This window comes from Lissotriton vulgaris, chromosome 7 (assembly GCF_964263255.1).
Source record: "Lissotriton vulgaris chromosome 7, aLisVul1.2, whole genome shotgun sequence".
NCBI lineage: Eukaryota > Metazoa > Chordata > Amphibia > Caudata > Salamandridae > Lissotriton > Lissotriton vulgaris.
Genome location: NC_141695.1, coordinates 418,443,819 through 418,467,453, shown reverse-complemented (window position 1 = coordinate 418,467,453; position 23,635 = coordinate 418,443,819). Strand labels below are relative to the sequence as shown.

The following is a 23,635-nucleotide window of genomic DNA, read 5'->3' as shown; positions in this document are numbered from 1 at the left end:
CATGCGAGCACTGTAAGAATGGCCAGTTCTTAGTGACATCTTTATTGACGTCTTATGTCCAAACCTTACGTCAAACTCGGCACCTTTCAGGTATAAATATACCAACGTTGCCTTAAGCAACAAACGGTGGTGGTTTTGGAGCAGAGCAGCGATCTACTTGCCAAGAGCCCAGCAGATGCGAAAAACCCACGGACGCTGCCCCTCCTCTTTGATGCGCTGAGAAAAACGCTCTTTTCTCCTGCCGAGAAAATCCAGCTCCGGCGTTTCCAGCCTACCCTTGCGGGTGACTGGGATATCGAGTCCTGAGAAAGAGATACCAGATCTCCTACATTCTATTCCAAAAGCACAGTGCTGACTAAACCCTTAGAGAGAATTCTTGAACCAGATTCTTGGCAAAAACAACTTAACTTAAACTGCTACTTACTTACTCCTTCCCACGTATTAGGCTTAGGTCAGGTACACCGGGGTAGGCGTATTTTAGAAGCACCAGTTGAGCACATTAGCCTATGTATATATGTATGTATATAGTTTATCCATTTTAAAGTGTTTTATAGCTAAGAAACCATATCAGTACTTTTACAGTATTATTTCAGAATACTCCTTTTACTGTACGCACTTTACTTTATATTAAGTATTGCAATTGTGGCAATTCATTTCTCTTGCATGAGAAGGAAGACTGCTCAATAAATAATACTTTTTATTGGAAACGCCCGTCTCTCTATTCTCTGCACTCTGGTGAAACTAAGTATGCACATCTGACTGAGTGAAATAGCTGTCTATTGTTTTCACACGACTCTAGAGATTTACTCTTATTCTGGGGGAGCAAAGTTGTCATGTTTATGCGGTTGTCGGAAGCTGAATCCCTTCTTGTCTGTGCCAGGGAAGCTGATCTCTCCCCATTCATTCAAGAAAGTTTCCAGTGACCTCTGAGCTAGCTGGCGCAAACCTAAATTAAGTCTAACATAGTCAGTAGAGACCTAGAAGACCTCAGTCCTACGTCTACACTGCTGTTTATGTTATTCCAATGCGCAGAGCCTATTGGGAAAATAGGAACTACACTACAAGGGTTGTGGTGCAAGATCGGGCGGTGCCCTTTGCGATGCTTTCAGGACACAGAGCCAGCTGCTTTTCCGCCTTGTGGCACCTGAAACCAACGATTCCAGAGATGGTTCCCGAAGGTGAGTAAAGTTTTTGCTGTCCCTGAGACTTCATGAACAGGAGGCAAGCTCAATTACAACCCTTCGGAGATACTCAGTAACAAGTTGGAGAAAGGTTAGGTAGTCCTTACACTGTCCAAGGCAGAAGCAGCAACTGCAGGCCAACCCAGGTTCCTCTATTCCAGCGAGTTCCCTGAAGCCTTTTATCTCCGCGAGACTTCCAACAGGAGGCAAGCTCTACAAGTCCTTGGAGAAAACTCTAACAGCAGGATGATGAAAGTACAATCCAGTCCTTTCCCTGCCTAAGACAGAAGCAGTAAGCAGCAGGCCAACACAGCAGTGCACGCAGCAAAGTTGGCAGTTTCTCCTGGCAGCTTTTCCAGCCCTTGTTCCTGGCAGGTTCCTTAGTTCAGCAGTAATCTAAAGTTCTGGGGTCAGAGCCCCACATTTTATAGCACAAATTCCTTTGTTCTCTGGTAGCAGAGATGCTCTTTGCTCAGCCAAAACCAGTTCTGTCCCCTCGTGTGCAGCTTCCTGGCAGGAGGTGTTGACAGCATTGTCCAGGGTAGACTCGGCCTATTTAAGTGCAAGGGAAATCTCCTCCCTCCACTCTAAATGCAGAACAGGCCTATTCAGTTGCTCGTGAATGAAAACTTCTCTGAATGCATCCCAGGTCTATTCAGCCCAGCTCGACCTCATTCAAGAAAGGCAAGACACACATCACCCCCCCCAGAGGCCATCTGAGAGAAAGCACATCCTCAGCCCCTGTCACTCTGAAGCCAGACAGTCAATACTCTAACAAGCAGAGGGACACACGATGGCTGTGCAAGAAGATACCAATTTTCTAAAAGTGGTATTTTCAAACACATAAAATAAAAATCATCTTTGCTACAAGAGGATTAGTTATATTCCGAGTTCAGGCATACTAAAAACTCCATCTTTCTATCTTGTTGCGAAGTTATATTTATAAGATGTTATAAATAAACTCCCATTCTATCCTATGGGACTGATAGCCATTCAATAGTGAAAAATGAAATTGGCAGTATTTCACCAATAGAACATGCCACACACACATCAGGGAATATCCTACCTTTCACATACATTGCACCCTGCCCAGAGGGGGTACCTTGCGCCTACCTTAGGGGTGACCTATGTAAGAAAAGGGAAGGTTAGGGCCTGGCAAGTGGGTGCACTTGTCAGGTTGACATGGCAGTTAAAAACTGCGTGCAGACACTACAGTGGCAGGTCTGAGTTACATTTACAGGTTGCTCATGTGGGTGGCAAAATCAGTGCTGCAGGACCACTAGCAGCATTTGATTTACAGTCCTTGGGCACACACAGTGCACTATACTAGGGTCTGACGAGTAAATAAAAAATGCCAATCATGGAAACACCAATCCATAACATAACTTATCTGGTGAGCATATACACTTTAGCACTGAATATCAGTGGTAAAGAGCCCAGAGTCTCAAAACCAACAGAAACAGGGTTAAAAGCAGGATGTTAAAAAGCAAAAGGTCTAGGGGTAAACCCGCTGAAAAAGCCATGTCTAACAATATATCGTTAAAAGAGGAGTTGTGCTGTGGTCAGCATTATAGAACAGAAAAATGGCAAGATTGTTCGTATGAGCCGATCACTGAGGGGGAATGGGCTAGGACGTGCAGAATGGGTTAATAAAAAACTATCTAGCCAACACCAGTTTAAATACGCTAAAATGCAGAGACAAATTGCTGCACTAGTATAGTGTGCACCATGACGCAAACAGCTATATGCAGGCTCTGATTGAGAGCACCCAAGGCCAGAAGTTGAGTCAAAACATGATAGAAAGGTCAACAGCAGAGAAAGGACAATTGAAAAGGAAAGCCAACAACCTCATTGAAGTCCTGGCTGAAGGGACAGCAATTCAGCAAGCACTGCTTGATACACCACACAGTAAACAACCATGAATTAAGAGGAAACGCATCAAATGGTACATTATTAACAAATACATAATAACACATTATCAGAAGAAATGGACAAAGTAGGGGGTGACAAGGGAGAACATATGGCATCACGCCTGGAGCTGACACTTTGAAACTGGGAAGCCAAATTTGAGCCTCAGCATCGGCTCAATATCCTGTGAGTCTGGGCCAGTCATTTAAAAACAGAATATGGTCTTGTGTAATTTAACTTGTGCTCAAGTAAAGGGCTCCAATACTTTTGGGTGGATATTGCGTTATATAAATAAATAAATAAAACACCCACAAGGATAGTCTGTTTATGAGACCACATGGCAAGAGTCTGTGCCCTAGACAACATGAAAAGATGGCATAGATATGTGGGGAAAGAAGCATATACATATCATTGAACAGTTATATACATTTTGGCAATAATATCATTTGTGCTCGATACCGACAGCACAACTTAAGGATGATGAGCTAACAGGCATTCAATTCTTCTTCAAGAGGCAAGTGCTGTGGCTTTGCCAAGTCCTGCAGCTATGCTGACGTTTGTAGAAACCTGCTGCAAGACACTGCAGTGGCTTGGTGACAGGGTTGCCACCTTGCTTAGAATAGATAATATATCATTTGTTTACATTTTGCTACTCTAGAACAGCCAAGGGTTGGTAGGTGTAAAAGAATTCAAGTATGATTTTCAGGATTATTTTGCACCGTAGCAGTCCTGCCTCTCAAGGTTTGCTCTACTAATCGTTGGAAACTATTTAGACAACTCAAATGGTAGTTCACGGATTTCAGTTCTTGCTTGCCATTTTAGGTTTATGTTTAAGAAGGGGAAGATACTGTGTTTCATTGCTTTTCTGAACATTTTTACAGGCTTGAACTTAAAAACACAGGCCAGTTCGGCAAAAAATACGGTCAAGTGGTGATCCTACTGGGTGAACTGGCTAAAGGTGGCAGTGGCGGAGTTGCATCACACACAAAAGGGACATCCTGTCCCCCTTGGTAAACATGCTGCTCATTCTTGGTCAAAGCCCAAGTAAGACCATCTCACCTACGCACACCCTTTGCTCCCCTGACACACACTGCCCACAGGCCTCCCTGCTGTGCCACCCTTTGTTTGTTACCCCCTGCCCTGGGAGCGCTCAGCTGCTCGGTAGCCAGGTACACACTATACATGTCAGATACAGACAAGCGTGGTTACCTCGAAGAGCAGCCCATCTCCTGAGATAATGACGATCCCATCCCACTCGGCCATGTTGATGCCCTGCACCAGTTCACGAGCATGGTTCTGTCGCTCTGCAAGAACACAAAAAATAAATCCACCAGGTGAAGAAAAACACCAAAATATATAAACCACCAGCACTTTTCTCTGCAGGTTTTGTTCTTGATTTAAAAGTGAACTAAAATCTAGTTTGTCTGAAAGAAACACTAACATATTTTACACTTATAACAGTTCTATGCAAAACAGAACACATTTTCACAGTCACAATTCAAGGAATATGAACATCTTTACAACAATGAAGCTTGTTAATACAGAATGAAGCAGAAAGCTTAACATTGTATTGTGCCTCATGACTCATTTCAACAAGCATTGGCATAGCCAATAGGTCTCGCTTTTGGGACATTATAAGTGTTTAGCAATGCAACAGTTGATGTTGCACCAAGGATATTGTGCTGCAGAATTAAATACTTATAAGGTCCCAAAGGTGAGACCTTCAGATATGCCAATGCTTGCTGTCACAAGTGGTTGGGGTACTCTTATTCTCAGTGCAACTGTATTGCCTCTGTAACTCTTGTCCAGCGGCCTTCTAAAAACACACAATCTGCCATTTTTGCAAAAAGAGGACACTTTGGCTCACTACAAAATACTTAGCAGAACAATCAAGCTGTGCATCGTTTCCTCTTATTCATTTTCTCCTTTTCCAAGATGGATGCTGGAATGGAAGAAAGTATTCCTTGTTCAATCTAGAACTGAGAAACAAATCCCCAACATAACCAAATCACAAAAAGATCTTAAACTGTGGAGTTTCTGCAGCAGTGTGGTGTATGGCTGACACTGTTAAAATGCCTTTGCTGTATCTTTGTGTGTCAGGACTGTCACTGCATTCGATGTGGATCTTGCTGCCCGTACCAGCAAAGGCATGGGAAGTGGGGGTTTAAGCTTCCAGTTTATTAGTAGCTGCCAGCAGTGAATCTCATGCCGGAAAGCATTTGGTTGGCAAGGGTTGCATCAGAAACGGATATAGAGGACCACATCCGGAGGTCAACAAGGCGATGAAACACTTGATCTGATCAATTTGATGTGTAAAGGTGCCCACAAAATGCCAGAAAATTTTTCACACCAGCCAGGGTAGAGTTTTCTGTAGTTTATTTTGATGTCAGAGGCAGTCATCCGCTTGCAGCAAAAAAAGAGACAGACTCTGATCAATAAACGCCACTTGCTGGAATCAGGCCCAATATCTGGACTCCAAAGTGCCCATGTGCTCCCCTCCCTGGCCCCATCAACTCTTCTGTGCCAGTGCACAAAGAAGGATCCGAATCCATACCAAAAAAACTTGGTTTGAGTTCACGGAGCCCAGGAAAACATTACCAATAGTAAAAAAAAATGAGTAGTGGATTAATTCCAGTCTCAGAAAAATCACAAGTGGATTACTAGCTAAACTTCGTCTCTGTGGTGTTTTGGAAGCAGAGAATGCAGGGAGATGGAGGATGAGGGGGAAATTGTACCTTACATGAGTCGTGTTACATGGTAGAGCTGTAATTGCCGACAAAGTAATAAGACTCTGTTTCGGCTTAAAACCATCTGCTTTGATTTGGAACAGGAGGGGTGGACAATGACAAATACAACATATATGGTTATTCAATAACTTTTTTCAATTTAAGAAGACTGGGTGCTTTATTTTCTCAAATGTCCCCAAACATTTCCTACATGTCCCTTGTCATTCCAAGTAAAAACTGCCTTGAAAGCACAGGAAATACTCGAAGCATAAATGCAGAAAGTCCCGCGTGCTCAAGTTTTCCGGATACATGCGCAAGTAGCTCATCCAGCGAAGGTTTTTTGCATTGTATTCTGGGGCCTATTGTTCCATTTAGACCATTATAAATAGGGCTCCCGGTTTTATGGTATTTATTTTTTTGCCATTTCCGTCTGTATTTATCCATATTTATTTTTTGGGCATTTTTTCTGTATTTAACCACATTTATTTTTGCCACAAGCAAAAGACACCGCTACAACTAGTATTTTTCCGCATTTATTTAAATTGACAATGCACACCAGCACCCGGTTGTTATTGGTCAAAGCAATACATTCCTCTGAAAACTTTGCCATTGTACACATCTCTTACAGAACTTTCCAAAGCTTCTGCCATAGTGGTCATCTGTACTTAGCAACAGCAACACAATATTCCACACAGACATCCCCATTCCCAGGCAGACTACCCAAAGCACTCATATTCACACTGCGCTCGCACCAAGAGAGTGACGTCCCAGGCCCTCACTGCGGCTACGCATGCTATTTTAGCGCTGTGTGGCAGAGACACCATTCCAGATAATGGAGCATGGCTACACTGTCTTTGAAAACTTCTGGGTGCCTCTCGAGTTTGTGTATGTATCAGGCGGGCAGGCTCACTACGGCTGTGGCGATCCTCCAGCAGATGTCGCAGTGGCAGCTGCACTGGTGTAAGTAGCCCTTAATATTGATCAGATTCAATAAATGCCATTTATGACACCACACTCTGGACTCCCGACTTTTGGTTGTGCATGTCACTTCCTGTCAATATGTCCCATCTTCCCCGCGCCTTGTGAAGAGTTTGGCTACTGTTGACGTCAAGGCTTTCAAATCATAGTTTGGGGAGCTTACACTCTCCAGAAATGGTTTCAAGAATTTGCCAGTGTTTAAAAAAAATCCACAGCTTTGAATATATATATATATATATATATATATATATATATATATATATATATATATATATATATATATATATATATATATATATATATATATATATATATATATATATATATATATATATATATATATATATATATATAATGGGCCGTGACCACTTTGCACAACTATGCTTTTATAGTTGGTTGCTTATATATATATGCAACCAACTATAAAAGCATAGTTGTGCAAAGTGGTCACGGCCCATTTCAAAACCCTGACATGTCAGATCTCTCGGTAGTAAAACTGCTGTAAAGCAGAAGTTGTATTTTGTGTCCCCGAATGTGTTACAGACCTAGACTTGCTCGTAGTGCATCTTTCTGTTCCCGTGTCCTAGTTTTGTTTAAAACGTCAAATTAAGGGGGTCATTAGGATCGCGGACGGACTTGCGTCCGTCCGCGACCCCAGAGCAGGAGGGAACGTCCGCATGGCATGCGGAGTTCCCTCCTGAGCAATTAGGATGTGACCGCCACCTTGGCGGTCACATCCTCTATTTTTAGGTCTCGCCTGTCGATGCGCATGCGCATCGAGCAAGCGAGAGTATTGGGACTTATCCACTCTTTCCCCAACTTGCAAGGAATCGTGGCGATTCCTTGCAGTGCCCGTGACTTTTAAGCTCAATGCGCATGCGCATTGAGCTTAAAAGCGCGTGCACATGGCCCCAGCCGCCTGCCTTGCCTACTCTCCCGCCCCCTCACTTCTTGATTGCACGGCCGCTAGGCCGTGCCTCCCCTACTCCTCCTCCTACTCTCCTCCCCTCCCGTCTGTTCCCGCACTCCTCCCACACCCCCGCTCCGCCCCCTCCCCTGCCTGGTCGCGTCGCATTTCTCCTCCCCCCAGCCGCCTGCCTTGTTTATATTTGTATTTAGTCATTTGCATCCTCAGTTTCTTGAAGAGTAACAACTTGCTAGTATGTAAAAAAACAAAAAAACGCTGCATACAATATTACAAGCGAAAACATAAGTATTATTTTTGACCCAGGATCTGTGACTGCGTTATCTTGCTGACGGGACTGCAAAACATGCAGTCTCTTGCGTCACTTCTTAGCCTCCATATGTCCAGGTTTTCTTGAGGAATATCGTCCTATAAACACACCAACTGCGAAACGTACTAAACATTAGGTTCGACAGTCCCACTTGTGAACAAGTGCTTCGAAAACCAGTCAAAGGAGCAGCTCGTCCCCACCAGTGCAAAGACTGGTAACCGGCGCAGGTCCACCCAAATGCACACAATATAGCCAGTCAGGGCTCCGAGTGCCACTGCCTTACCCACTACAAATTAACATGGAAGCCAAGCCGTTCCAAACGAACGCATACAAAAGCAGTATTTTCTTTCTGCCGCTCGCCAGTCAGACTGCAGGAGTACAGACCAGCCCCCTCCACCAAAGGCCACCCGAGAGGTATACATCTCATTAAGCGCCCGCAATCACTTTGGCGGCAACACTTTGATGACCTCAGTGAGCCTCTTGGTGTAAACATCCAGCCCTTCCATGAGCCCTCACAGAGTCCAGGTCTGCCCGCAAATGCCTTTGAAATGTCTCTCAAGGACAGACAACTGCCTACTGGGGTGAGCTAACCCTTTCAATGCCTCTTTGATAAACACCTTTACCTCATCCTGCAGGGGCTCCTCGAGACCCCCTGACATTTCCGCCACTCTTTTAAAGGCAGCTACACAGACTGTTTTGCTTCTGTGTCTGCCTGCTCACTTCCTCTCCTCTTTCCCACATTGCTTTCAACCCCAAATTAAACACAGCAAATTAAGCTTTCAACATCGCCATGCAGACCCAGCCCACAAACATGGTTTATTCTGATCTTTTTTTAATCACACACGTAGGCCCCCGCTCCGCCCCCTCCCCTGCCCGCCGTGTCGCATTTCTCCTCCCCCCTCCCCTTATCTGCCTTCAAAGACTGGTAACCGGCGCAGGTCCACCCAAATGCACACAATATAGCCAGTCAGGGCTCCGAGTGCCACTGCCTTACCCACTACAAATTAACATGGAAGCCAAGCCGTTCCAAACGAACGCATACAAAAGCAGTATTTTCTTTCTGCCGCTCGCCAGTCAGACTGCAGGAGTACAGACCAGCCCCCTCCACCAAAGGCCACCCGAGAGGTATACATCTCATTAAGCGCCCGCAATCACTTTGGCGGCAACACTTTGATGACCTCAGTGAGCCTCTTGGTGTAAACATCCAGCCCTTCCATGAGATCTCACAGAGTCCAGGTCTGCCCGCAAATGCCTTTGAAATGTCTCAAGGACAGACAACTGCCTACTGGGGTGAGCTAACCCTTTCAATGCCTCTTTGATAAACACCTTTACCTCATCCTGCAGGGGCTCCTCGAGACCCCCTGACATTTCCGCCACTCTTTTAAAGGCAGCTACACAGACTGTTTTGCTTCTGTGTCTGCCTGCTCACTTCCTCTCCTCTTTCCCACATTGCTTTCAACCCCAAATTAAACACAGCAAATTAAGCTTTCAACATCGCCATGCAGACTCAGCCCACAAACATGGTTTATTCTGATCTTTTTTTAATCACACACGTAGGCCCCCGCTCCGCCCCCTCCCCTGCCCGCCGTGTCGCATTTCTCCTCCCCACTCCCCTTATCTGCCTTCCCTCCGTCTGTTCCCTCTCCCCGCTCCGCCCCCTCCCCTGCCCGCCGTGTCGCATTTCTCCTCCCCCTTCCCCTTCTCTCTCTTCTCTGACATGCAGTGTGCGGCCCTAACTGAAGTAGTGTAAACCCCGGCGCACAATAGCCAACACCCTCACTCACCCTCAACCCCTCACCCTCACTCACCCTCAACCCCTCACCCTCAACCTCACCCACCCTCACTCACCCTCACTCACCCTCAACCCTTCACCCTCACTCACTCACCCTCACTCACCCTCGCTCACCCTCGCTCACCCTCACTCACCCTCACTCACCCTCACTCACCCTCACTTACCCTCACTCAACCTCAACCCCTCACCCTCAACCCCTCAGCCTCACCCTCACTCTCACTCACCCTCACTCTCACTCACCCTCACTCTCACTCACCCTCACTCTCACTCACCCTCACTCTCACTCACCCTCACTCTCACTCACCCTCACTCACCCTCAACCCCTCAGCCTCACTCACCCTCACTCACCCTCACCCACCCTCAACCCTCACCCTCACTCACCCTCAACCCCTCACCCTCACTCACCCTCAACCCTCACCCACCCTCAACCCCTCACCCTCAACCCCTCACCCTCACTCACCCTCAACCCCTCACCCTCACTCACCCTCAACCCCTCACCCTCACTCACCCTCAACCCCTCACCCTCACTCACCCTCAACCCCTCACCCTCAACCCCTCACCCTCACCCTCACTCACCCTCACCCTCACCCTCACTCACCCTCACCCTCACTCACCCTCACCCTCACCCTCACTCACCCTCACCCTCACTCACCCTCAACCCCTCACCCTCACTCACCCTCAACACCTCACCCTCAACACCTCACCCTCACCCTCACTCACCCTCACCCTCACTCACCCTCAACACCTCACCCCCACTCACCCTCAACCCCTCACCCCCTCACCCTCACTCACTCACCCTCACTTACTCACCCTCACTCACTCACCCTCACTCACTCACCCTCACCCACCCTCACTCACCCTCACCCACCCTCACCCACCCTCACTCACCCTCACTCACCCTCACTCACCCTCACTCACCCTCACTCACCCTCACTCACCCTCACTCACCCTCACTCACCCTCACTCAGCGCAACCACAGCATCTTCACTAAATATATTTAATAAACGTTAAGCTATTGGCAATATAAAATAAAATCCATTTTATTTACGTATTAATTATTAATTGTTTTTTAAAGCCATTGATTTTTTTTATATCAATACATATAAGTCACATATAAGTCCCGTTAATACAAAACATGTTGCTTTACAAATGCTAGAGGTGTCACATTTACAAAAATTATAACTATTGGCTTTGTAAATAAGAAAGCTATTAATTTAGCTATTTAGAAAAAACAACACATAAATAAAAAACAAAAAAATAAATAACACCTATAGCTCAAACTTTCCTACTGCGAGACCTATTGCATTTCCAATGCTTGTTAACATTGCGGCGGGTGCGGCTTCAAGCTGCACCCGCTGCAATGTTAAAAATGCATGCATTTCATTTGTATGTAGAAAGTGGCAGGCACCGCGCGGTGCCTGCCGCTTACTGCATACAAATGCAGGGGGGTACCATAGGTACCCCCCATGTGCACCCCCCACCCCCCCTTCACCTAGGGGGCCCGCAACGGGCCCCTGCAGTGAAGTTACACATGATTTTCCACGGCGGAAAAGCCGCCGCGGAAAAGCATGTTTCCAAGCACATCCTAATCTGGCTGACGGTGTCTGAGAGACACCGTCACCATATTAGTGCTTTTCCGCCGCGGTTGTAAGCCAGCCGCGGTGGAAAAGCTGCGGACGGAAACCAGGACCCACCAGCCATCCTAATGTGGCGGTGGGTCTTGGTGGGTCCGCAGAGGATTTTCCGCATCCTCCAGGCCGGCGGTGGCTTCCGCCGGCCCGGAGGATGCGGAAAATCCTCCATCCTAATCAGCCCCTTAGTTTGAAGTACTCTATTTGTCTAGTAAAACCTTTCCTTTTTTTAGTAAAAACATTGACATGGTTTTGGAAGCTCCATCGAAAGAGAAATGTTTTTTTGGCATGAGAAGTCTTGTGTTTTAGAAGTATTGTGACCCTTGAGTGACCCATAGTTTGGAAGAGGCCCTGTGTTCGGGAGACCTGCATCAAAGTCACACATGTACAGTTTTAACCTAAGAGGGAAAGCAGGAAACTTTTTTCCACCCTAGGGGAATTCTGTTCACAAGACATTCTGAGTGAATTGTATTTATCCTTACATAATTTGTAAGTGTTGTCTTTTATATCGACATTTTGTTGCAAATTCTTTTTTTCTATAGTCCATTCAGTCTGAGTGGGGAAAAAATGAATGTTATGTAGAGAATGCATTAACATGTCGAGAAGGAGAAGGCAGTGTAAAAAGTCAGGAAGCTGCTTTCAAAGTATAATAACTTATTATACTGCGCTGTGTGGCAGAGACACCGTTCCAGATAATGGAGCATGGCTACACTGTCTTTGAAAACTTCTGGGTGCCTCTCGAGTTTGTGTTTTACAAGCACCCGGGCTTGTGCACTCCTGGCTTCGGGAAGTTCAGAAGGGGGCTGGTAGGAGACTTATGGGGGGGTGGGCGGTGAGGATCTGGTTAGGGTACTTTCTACATGAGGTCAGTCGAGGTAGACTGAGAAGGGGGATGACGGAGGAGAGCATCACTTACAACCCTAAGGCCGGAGCATCGCAGAGAAACCATACAGGCTCACGTGCCCCTGGCAGGGGAATCAGTGCAGGGGCACCCAGGGTGATTCAGTCACTCCTCCACTCGGTGCCTGCGCTCCGAGAGCCGAGGTGATGCCCCCAACTGTGCGGCCCACGCACTGCATGCAGAGCCGCCACAGCAAGTAATTCCGACTTGTAACAGGATAGGCTGAGGGGCAAAATCGTCACTGAAAGACCCTGCGCCCATAGGCCCACATGAAGACACCAAAAGACCCTGATTGGAAAGGATTGAAGGTATTTCCTGGAACGGGGGCGTGTCAAAGAAACTCTGCACTGGAGCACAGCAGCGAGCGCAGCAACATTTAGACGTATTTTGCCGTTTATACATATAAATACAGAAGAAGGAAATGTCAATTTCCGTCTGTATTTATATGTATAAATCCGTAAAAACGGAAAAACGGGAGCCCTAATTATAAAACCAGGACTACAATTCACAGAATGAAAAGCACTGTTCTGGATGACCCACACACCCATGGGCCTTGGAAAATTGAGAGCCCTGAGTAATTCTTTCTTGGGAGGAGAGATTTGAAGATACCAATGAACTGCAAAATGATAAAACCGCTTGAAATGCTCAGAAGAGCATAAATGAGGATTTGAGTGATGCCAATATGAAATGCTAAAGATGTCGGTGTTTTTATTTGCATTTAGTTTCCTTTAGTGCATAATAGAATCAGATCATTGCACTTTTGAATACCTTTGACATGTTAATTTGCAAAGTGTGGCTCCAAACTTCGCAACATATATTAATAACTCTAAATTGTGCACCATCAATAATTCAAGGACAAGAATTGATTTTAAATGCCTGGCAATGTTCAGGTCTCTCCCGTTCCTTTCAGAGCTGCAGCTTGTGGGATTGTCAGACATCCCCACACACGCTTTAGAATAACATTGCTCCAGCCCCACAATACTGGCGTCTGAGGGTGGATGTCTGAAGCATGAGAATGTAAACACGCCCCAGTCACTGGAGTTTAAAGGAGCATGGTGCACCCATGCCAGGGATCTGCAAGCTCTGAAAAGCCACTATGGTAAGTTCGCCCAACAGCCACCACCAAATATTGACTTTTTTCTTAGCATTTCGGGGATGCTAAAACCAGCGTTTTAAAATAAAGTAATCCAGAATTTTTTTTCCCAAACATAGTACAAGAATAGAGATCCTTCCTGAATCTCTAAATCAGTGCAAATGTGTGATTATATGAGGACATTGACTGGCGAGTAACCACAACCCGAGGCTGCTTTTATTTTAGTGCTAGGATTTAATGGTAAACAGGCGCAAAAAACTCCCGGACATATGTTTTATGCGAATGAAGCCTGGCGGCAGCAATAGCACCTCCCGGAAGCAGTGACATACTGCCTGGTCCCCCACTAACCGGGTGCAAGCAGTCCCAAAAAACAAAATGAAAACAAGTCAGAGTGATACTTATCTCTGGATATGGAATATAATGCGGGAGGAGGTGCAGGAGCTCCGCCAGAATACAGGCAAAGGAACGTCTGCTTCCCTCACTCCAAAGGTGGGTGGGGGAGGGAGTGGAGAATGAGAGGAGGGAGAGCGAGTGAAGGGAGAGGTGGGGGTTTTGGGGAGAGAGAACAGAAAAACAGCAAGGCGAGAGAACACGAAGGGGGGATATGGGAGAAGAAAGGACGAGGTAGAAGAGAGAAAGGAGAGTTTGCTATAAACTAGAGAAAAGGAGGAGGATAGAAGAAGAAAGTAAAGATGAAAGGTGAGGGGAGAAAGGTAATATTTGTAAGGGAGAGGACGAAATGTAATATGGCAAAAGGAAACAAATTAAAATAATAGATAAAATATACAAGAAACAGGTTGGAGAAAGACTGCTGGTGACAGAAGGAATAAACGACAGAAGGCAAAAAAGAGGGATGGAAACAGAAACAAAGATGTATAAAAGAGAAATTAAAGGGAATTGAAAAAAGTAGTAGTCCAAGTGAGAGGCCAAGAAGAAAGTAACGTGGCCGCGAAAATACTGGCTCACTGAGAACAGCAAAGCGGCCGCGCAAGAGAAAGTAATCGCAATCAAGCGCGGCAAGCGATGCGCTTAATGAGCATGACAAGGAAAGCCATATCCTCTGCTCGTAAGCGCACGCTCGCGCACATGCACGCAAGCTGTAGGCCGGCCATGGTAGCATTTTTTGAAGCCCTTACTAAAAGTCTCGCCGGATCAGCGCATGCGCTGGGTCAGGCAAGACCTAAAAATCTGTATTTGCCTTGCAGCTTTTCATTAAACAGCAACGGTTGTGCACTTGGCTATGTGAACAATGATATAAACAAGTAACAGTCCATCACTGATTTGAGGAAGGAGACCGAGTGGGTTAGTGCTCTGCTTGACAGACCGGGTCAGAATGGGGCAAAGACTAGGCCTGTGAGCCAAACTAGAAGTGTCACCCCCCAAAGGCGAACCAGATAGCTAAAAGGTGGCCCATATTTGCTGTTTTGAACTCGTACAGAAATGTTGTTAGGTGTTTTGCAAGGTATGGAAGACTGCATGTACTTTAAGCAATGTTTGTGGTACGATTAGGAAAATAAACAGTAAAAACTGGTACAGCAAACAAAAAATAGGCTGACTAAAAAAACCACAGAAAAACAAGCATTTGCAATGCAATAAGTCTCACATTTATGAGAGTTTGAGGTATTGGCATTGTAAATGGCAAAGCCTTTTATTTAGGAGTTATTTTTAAAACAGATAAATAAATAGGCATGGTCATTTACAATGCCAATAGCTTAAACTCAATGCGGGCTATAAAAATAAACAAAAGCGTTAGGAGAGAGTGTGTCGGACAAACTATTTGAGAAAATAGGGCTCTGAGGCTGTAATTAAAATCTACTGAGCAGCAACAAAAGTAACAGGGGGTGTCGCCATGGGAGGTTAAAAAGTGAGACAAGGCGGTACTAAGGAGGTACTACTAAGCCTTTTTATCAATGAACAGCCACAGAGCAATGGCACAAGCCAATGAAAAATGTGGGCAGAGACTGCGCAGCTTCAAGTCCCTACCTCAATACAGCATGCCTCGCTGCGCATGCACTGCCCAGGCTCGACCTAAAAATGACCACATCAGCCCTGCTGGCAGAGCCAGAATGCCCTTTAGACTGAAGAGAGGCACTTCCACATCTCAAGCTAATATACAGCTGAGGTTGTGTATCATATATACAAAAACCCTAGGTATATTTGTAAAGTACACCCAGTGGAGCAGAATTAAATTGTTAACAATAGTGCAAATAGTTTCCATTTTTAAGACGGATGCTCATATTCATCTTACAACGCCAACGGTTAACTGGGCACAAACTCCAGTTTACATCTGAATAGGGATCATTACTGATCCATTAAAACTTGGCACCCTTTGGGTGGGAAAGCCCTTCATTCCAAGTTTGTATTACTGGCTTATCCCACATTCTGAACTCCAAAATCCAGAACGGCGCAGTCATTTCACGCAGAAAAATACAGGAGGTAATGCCACTGGTGTTCACTGGGTGCACTTTTAACACCCCGAACACCAAAATAATTAGGTTGTTCTAAAAGGGTGGGTATTTAGTAATGAAAGCTTGCGAGAAAGGCTTTTCACAGTTAATACTCTCGACTTCTACTCTGGAAGTTGTTTCTTCCTGTCTACATTTAGAGGTAGAAATGGGGTGGACAAGTTAGACAGTCAAAACTCGCATCAGAAAATAAGGTATTCCCACTCTGCCTTTAAGTGATTATAGTAAGTACTATCATTTGGAATATCAACAGAAGCTTGCTTTACTTAAAAAGCAAAAGTTCAAAAAAGGCTGGGAAATTCACACGTCTCATTTTTATGTCTGGTTTGATAGCGTTGCTTTCGCCAGACCTTATGGTTACCACAATAAGACGTAAAAGAAACAGTTCTAACAGGTGTTTAGACTCCGCCCACATGTTGGATTTCCTCTCTACAAGTTTTGATGATGGGCAAAAGGAATGCCTTCACTGAAAAACGGTGCTTAAAGTGCAAACTTTACCTTATGAAAAACTTATGTTCAATACTGTAGGACTGAGTAATTATGGTGACAAGCCAATGATCAAAGCGGATCTCTGCGTCTGGCTTAGCAGACCAAATGTGATTTTTTTTAAAAAGCCTTTGATTTGTCCACAGCTGAGTGTTTCCACAGAAAGAGGGCCTATCCTGCAGGCATATGTGATCATTTGTTTATTAAGCTACCTGAGCCAGGAATCTTTAACAAGTCAAACTATTGTGTTTGGACGTAACTTGACCTTTAGGTCACATACATGCTACTGCAATCCTATTTTACTATGTTTGTTCTTCTATGAGAGCGGTAAAGACGAGAGGGGGGCAGTCAGGAGGAATGTGTTACTATATTGCAGTCCCAGTGCCCTCCTTCCTTCCTTTCCTTTCTACCATTAATCCTAGTTTAAAAGTTTATGGGCTAGAGAGGCGAACTCCTCAGCTCCCATTTACTCATTCCTCTATCTACATTCCAGCCATGGTTTGGTCAGTCATTTCTTGATCCAACTTTAAATCAGGAGTCATTACATCAAGGTAAGCACATTGGGAGTACCTTTAGGTCGCAGTTTCTCACCTCTGAGGTGCCTTTACTTCGCTATTTTAATTATTTTTTTAAGTAAGACTATACTTACATTATATACAACATACTTCAAATAAATGAGTCTTATATATAAATTAATGTATTTAATATACCATCATTTTAGATTAGTCTTCGCTTAACCTAAAAACACCTTGCTTCCACTTAACGCTGCTCTTCCTTGACCCTTACAAGCATGTATTCCTGTACCTCAAGGTGCTCTCAAGTAAGATAATAAAGAAAAAGAAATCAAGGTGATGTAAAAAAATTGCTTAGGATCACACAGTTTGGTCAACCCGGTATTGATTCCAAGTGTTTTGATTTCATATTGTTCAATTCAGTCACTAAATGACTATTTATCGTTTTCATACGGATTTGTCTCATTCTTGGCGTGTGAGATTAGAGCATGGGGGTCGGACAGGAACCACAGAAAAGATGAACTGCACCTCAGCTCTTCACAATTAGAGCATGCATTCTGGTCTGGTCCCAATGTAAAGAATAGAGGTGCGACCGAACAGTGTTCGGTCGCATCCTAATTGCTGGTTTGGGACTGCCGACAGGAGGTCTGTCGTTCCCAATTCCAAATCGATGTCAGAAGGTCTCAGTTCAGTCCTGCATCAAAATCGGCCCCTTAGTTGGAACACTTATGCTTAATACAATAGGCTGAGTAGGTTATGTTGACAAGCCATTGATCAAGGCTGATCTTTTCCATTATGAAATGATATGGCAACTGCAGTAAGCCTGCCTTATTTATTGTGCAAAGCATCTGTTTAAGCCAATAGGCCTTCAAGGGTGGATTATTCTTATATTGTGCTAAACTATGTCAACAAGTATTTCTCTGAATGGAATTTCTGAGATTAACATAGGAGGCAAGGGATTTAACTGTTGGTTACCCCTTATGACAAACCCAGGGATGTATAACATTTGCAATAAGATAATCTTAGATGAACAGCTTACTTACCTTTAGTAAGGCTCTTTGTGGTGGATATTTTATCTGCATATTCCTCACCTTAGAATATTGCGGCGGGACCAGGATGGATCTGGAAACGTTGTTCCAGCGGATCATCTGAATGGCTCCTCTCTGGCTCAGTACCGCCCATGAAGTAATGGAGTAGTGCGAACCCTGTGCATAGACTTGAATTTCTCTTTCAGTGTCCTTGAAGGCTGGGTATAAACAATTGTTGGCATCAGTGTGCTGATTTCTAACTTGGGACCACTTTAAATGTCAAATAAGAGGCCATTTCACAGACCAGGGTTGTGGGGTGGGGATGGGTTGTGGGGCAGTGAGGAATCTGTAGTAACTACCAGGAGGAACATTTCCGAAGATAAGCACCTTATTCTTCTGACGGACACTTCTAACAGCAGACCCCCTCACTTAAGAATCGACAACAAAGCAGTATCTGCCCGTGTAGAGGGCTTGTGGAGTGGTATCAGAACAAAAAGTCCACCATGACAGATGTAAAAGACAGGCACCCTACGAGTCAACACAGTCATAACGGCCTTAGCCCTGGTAAAGTATGCTGTCAGATCTTCCGGGTGCAGCTTCCTCGCCGGGCATAGCGGATCTTAATGTAGAGAACTATCCAGTTCGACAGTCTTCTGCAAATAGCTTCCTTTTCTCACTCAATGTCCTTTTGGGCCCCCAGACGATGAGCATTCTTCTCCTTGTGGGGGTTGGGTCTTGGTCATTGGGGAGAAAAGAATGTTGAGAGAATGACAGCTGAATGTGGAAGGGAGTCATGACTTTTGCCAAGAATGCAGCCCAAGTACTCAACACCAACTTGTCTGGGTAAAATGGATGAATGCCGGTGGTACTGAAAGTGCGGTGAATTCACTCATGCAACAAGGTGATGTAATCGCAATGAGAAAGACAGTCTTCAAAGTCAGGTGACACACATGAGCAACATCAAGACCAAGTTAAAGTCCCACTGTGAGATTACACACAGCTCGGCAGGAAATGTGCCCCAAATCTTTAATAATTGTAGCACAGCAGGTGATTAAACCAGCCCAGTTGGTCAGTAAACTAAGAAAGACCAAAACAGCCAACATATATCTCTATGCGTGTATGTGTAAATGTAGACTGAGCAGAATCGAGTAAAGGATCTACCCTTTTGTGCAACAGCAGATCATCGTTCTCCACCTCAAGATGTAGAGGCCACTTGTGATCTGCCAGATGCTCCCAGCTCAATAAATCCTCTCTGGCATTCAACATTCAGGGGCTCTCTGCCAATGTATTTTATAATCCAAACAACTCCAGGGGTGCAGTGCTTACCGGCACAGGAAACAAGACAACTCCTCTATTGCAATAGCACATTGCCATGATGAAGTCCATGAGAACCTGCACCAGCCTCTGCTTTGACCGCAGGAAGACTGCCCACAACTCCGACAGACTGAGGTGGAATCGAGCTTATGTTGAAGAACCGTGTGTTCTCATCTCCACTTCCTCCAGATGGCCTCCCCAGCCCAGCAGAAGAGCTTCCATCAGCTCAGATTGGGGAAGGGAGCGGGGAATGCCACTGGACCAATTTGGCAAATTATGAAATGTCTCCTCTGAAATCTGGATGTCATCGGTCAGATTTTGATGATGCTGGGCCCACTTGTTTCTCAAAGTCCATTATAGAACCTGCATATGCCACCTGGTGTAGCTGGAAAGGAAGATGAAAGAGGCCAACAAGTCTCATAGATGCTCTCACCAGGACCCTGGATCGAGGCTGAAACATTTGTATCATAGCCTGAATGTCTAACCCTTGTTGCTACAGATGAATGGCCCAGAACTGCACTGTGTTCAAGACCCTTCTAAACAATGGAAGCCTATTTGATGGAGTGAACTGCAATGAGGTCAGGAGGTTTGTCGTTTGCAGGTGGTCTATAAATTACTGTAGCAATCCAACTTTGAACAGGTAGTCGTCGCAGTAGAGGCACGACTGGTAGCCCGGACCTCCGAAGCTGAGCTGCAGCCACAGACATCACTTTTGTGAACACCTGAGAGGTACAGGTGAGGCCGCAAGAGAGCATAGCAAGCAAAAAATTGCCCCGGCCCTACTTTGAACCACAAGTAACGTTTGTGGGTCTGCAGGACGGGTACATGTTAATCCACATCCTGCAGATGCAAGAACCCTGCCCTGTACTCCAGCGACTGGATAGTCAGGATCTGGGACAGAGTGAGCATTTTGAATGTGACCTTCTGTGGAAAGGCATTCGGAGGAAAAAGATCACAAATAGTGTATGTATAGGCATTTATATAGCGCACTACTTACCCGTAGGGTCCCAAGGCGCTTCGACCGCTGCAAAACCCTTCCTGGCTTCCCTGAGAGATGGTCCCTTAATGGGTATCTCCAGGGTGAGACCAGGCATCCCCGGCGGTCTGGTGGGGCCGTTAGTGAAGATGAGGCAAGCTAATGCCCAGAGTTGCCGAGTGTGATCGCTGATCAGAGTGGGCACCGAGGCGAGAGAATTATCGAGTCCGCTGACCCTGGTCCAGAAACCTGCCGCGCCGGGAATCGAACCCTGGTCCCGGGCCGTCCTCTGCTCTCGGGTCTGCCGCCTCTAACCAGTGAGCCACACTACTTCACTAGTTCAAATAGTCCTTAAATCCCTGTCCTCTTTCAGCATAATCAAACAATAAGAGTAACAACACTCATCTCTTTCTGAATATCCCACCCTATTGATCTCCCCCTTGGAAAGTAATGCTCCCATCTCCAGCAGAAATGAATAGGAGTTATTCTGAAAGTCTCCCTCATATTTGGGGTATGGAGAGGTGAGAGAATGTGACAGGGCAAAAAAAAAACTAAGGCATAGACGTGGCAAAAAGAAAAGGAAGGCATAGTCATGATGAACAGTCTTGAATGCGCTTCAGAGCATTTCCCAGTGATGGTCAAGTCTCTAGCATGGATATGCTTTAAATGGGTCATGCGTTTGGGTGAAATGTCAGATTCTGTATTGGTGTACTTTAAGGAAATTAGAGTTGTGGTGCAGACCCATGGTCGGACATCTTCTAAGCAGTTTCAACAGTAATTCAGTGAAATTCAGAGATTATTCCAGAGGATTGATGTATAGGCAAAGACATTCATCCCAGTCTTTTCAAGGCTGTGGAAATAGGTTAGGCAAACCAAAAGCAGGCCAGCAAGGGCATCAGTCCTCTCATTTGCAATCCCCTGCTGCAACAGCTCTGGTGCATGGCGGGTGGTGATAAGCCATGCCTAACAGATAGGACTGTTCATCATGACTATGCCTTCCTTTTCTTTTTGCCACGTCTATGCCTTAGTTTTTTTTTTGCCCTGTCACATTCTAACCAGACACTTTACTTGGTGATGTACAAATGATAGATATTTGCTGAAACCCAGTTTTCATACTTTATCGTTTGTACCCTAAATAGTTTTTTTTAGTAAAACTGCATGTCTGTGCACATTTTGTTACCATTTCAATGGAAGATGTGTTGTTTGTAAGTGACCATGCTTTATTAATATACTTGCAACACGGTGCTCAAAAATGCACAACTGCTTCATACAACACCCTGACCGCTCTCCTGCTGAATGGGCATGACTCATTTGCTACACTTCTTCTTTGTGACTTGCTTGAATTTTTCCCAATCTTTAGGAGTTCAGTGATGTGATATTGATGACCGCACCCCCACTCTGAAAATTGTTCCGGCACCACTGGTGCTTCATCAACACTCTTGAATGCGCTTCAGAGCATTTCCCAGTGATGGTCAAGTCTCTAGCATGGGACCCCGGGTGGTTCTGCTAGATCAGGACCTAAAAGGTCCAGCAACGCACTTCGGACCATGTGAAACTGAAATCGCGTTAAAAGTGAGGTCTCTGCCTGCGTGGGAAGTACCTGCTCCCAAGTTTTGGCTGTTCCATTGGCAAATATATCTTCCTTCTTTGCAATCCCAAGTTTGTGTAATGCTTTTATGACTCTTTTCTCTTTTAGTGGGGCCAGCCACACTGCCCACTCTATCTGCATTAGTGGGGAATAGAGCAGTTCACAGCTCAGTGCCTGTACTAGGGAGTGCCAGGCGTGGTTTGTAGTCTTGATCGAATCCAGCCTGCCAACACCTCTGTCAACCGGGTAGCAGACAGTAGCCGGCAGGGGGGAGGGGTCAGCGAATAGCCTTTCAAGTATAACATGCGGGATATCTGGATTTCCATGTATCCATGTATGTAGATGTGCTGCCTGTGCCACTCTGTAATATCTTTCCATATACGGGGCACCCAGACCCCCCATTTCATAAGGGAGCATCAGTACCCTCCACTGGACTCTGGGTTGTTTGCCACCCCAGGCCAGTCTTATAAGGACCTGAGTTCACCATATTCATGATAGCTATTCTTCCCATTAAGGATAGTGGGAGTTTACACCATATTTCCACGTCCTCAACTAGTTTTGTGTATGCAACCCCCTAATTTTCCCTCACAAGAATGTCTGGATCTGTGTGCAGTTGTACTCCTAAGTATCGAACAGGGTCAGTGGTCCACTGCAATGGGAATTCCATATCAAACGGTTGTGTTACTGGCGTTAAGGGGAACGCCACTGATTTGTTACAGTTTACTTTTAGGCCCGAGAGAGCGCCAAGCCTTATCACCTCCATCAACACCGGCAAGAGATTGACTTCTGGATCGCGTATATATAGGAGGGTATCGTCAGTAAAAGTAGAGATGCCAATTTTATATGTTGGGAAGCTGACACCCCTCAAGCTGTGATATTCCCTCAAGCTAGTGGCTCCGCAACCAGTGCGTACAGGAGCGGCGAGAGTGGGCAGCCCTGCCTGGTTCCCCTGCTTATTTCGAAATCATCCGTGACTCTGTCTCCAATCCTTAGTCTCGTCATGGGCTTGTGATACAATGCTCCCAGCATTTGCAGAAAGGGTTCCCCCAGACCAAACTTCCGGAGGACTCTTATCAGGAAGGGCCACTCCACAGAGTCGAAGGCCTTCTCCATGTCTAGGAAAATCGCCAATGCTTTGTTTTCTTTACGGACATGTTGCATAGTGCCAAGTACCGTGCGTATATTGTACGTGAGGTTCCTGCCTGGTATGAATCCCGCCTGCTCCGGGGCCACCAGCTCCGGCACCAACAGTGCTAGGCGAGTAGCCATAACCTTGGCATACAATTTGGCGTCTACGTTGATTAGGGAGAGCGGCCTGTAAGAACTACAGGCATTAAAGAGTTTCCCAGGCTTCAAGATAGTGACAAGCAGGGCTTCCCTCATGGATACAGGCATGCTGCCCTCCTCACAAATGTCATCGAAGAGAGTCATCAGGTGAGGGGCCAGTTTGTCTTTAAAAGCCTTATAAAAGCCCACCGTCAGCCCATCCGCTCCTGGGGCACTGCCCAATCTCATCCCCTCCAGGGCCTCCAGGATCTCCCCCTCTTGTATGGGCGCCATCAGAAACTCCTGTTGGGAATTAGGTAAGAAAGGCATTTTAATGTAGCTCAGGTAATTGTCTATTTCCTCCTCCACCTGCGAAGACCTAGACCTGTAGAGATCAGTATAGTAGTCTGTAAAATCTCTGAGAATCTCCGCCTCATCCGAGATTACAACCCCTGCAGCCGAGACTAGTTAATCTATCACTAAGGGGCGTCTTTCATTTCGCATTAATCGTGTCAGAAGCGAGCTAGGCCTCTCCCCTTCTCCATATGTTCTTGC

General features: G+C 45.6%; 1 protein-coding gene across 1 annotated transcript in view; it reads right to left on the bottom strand.

Moving 5' to 3' along the window:
* The window catches only part of SPHK2 (sphingosine kinase 2), a 273,568-nt gene that overhangs the window by 175,638 nt on the left and 74,295 nt on the right, over nt 1-23,635 (bottom strand). Inside the window, exon 5 of the mRNA XM_086930400.1 lies at nt 4,299-4,393. Within this exon, the coding sequence (XP_086786526.1) occupies nt 4,299-4,393 (95 nt within the window). The remainder of the gene's footprint in view (nt 1-4,298; nt 4,394-23,635) is intronic.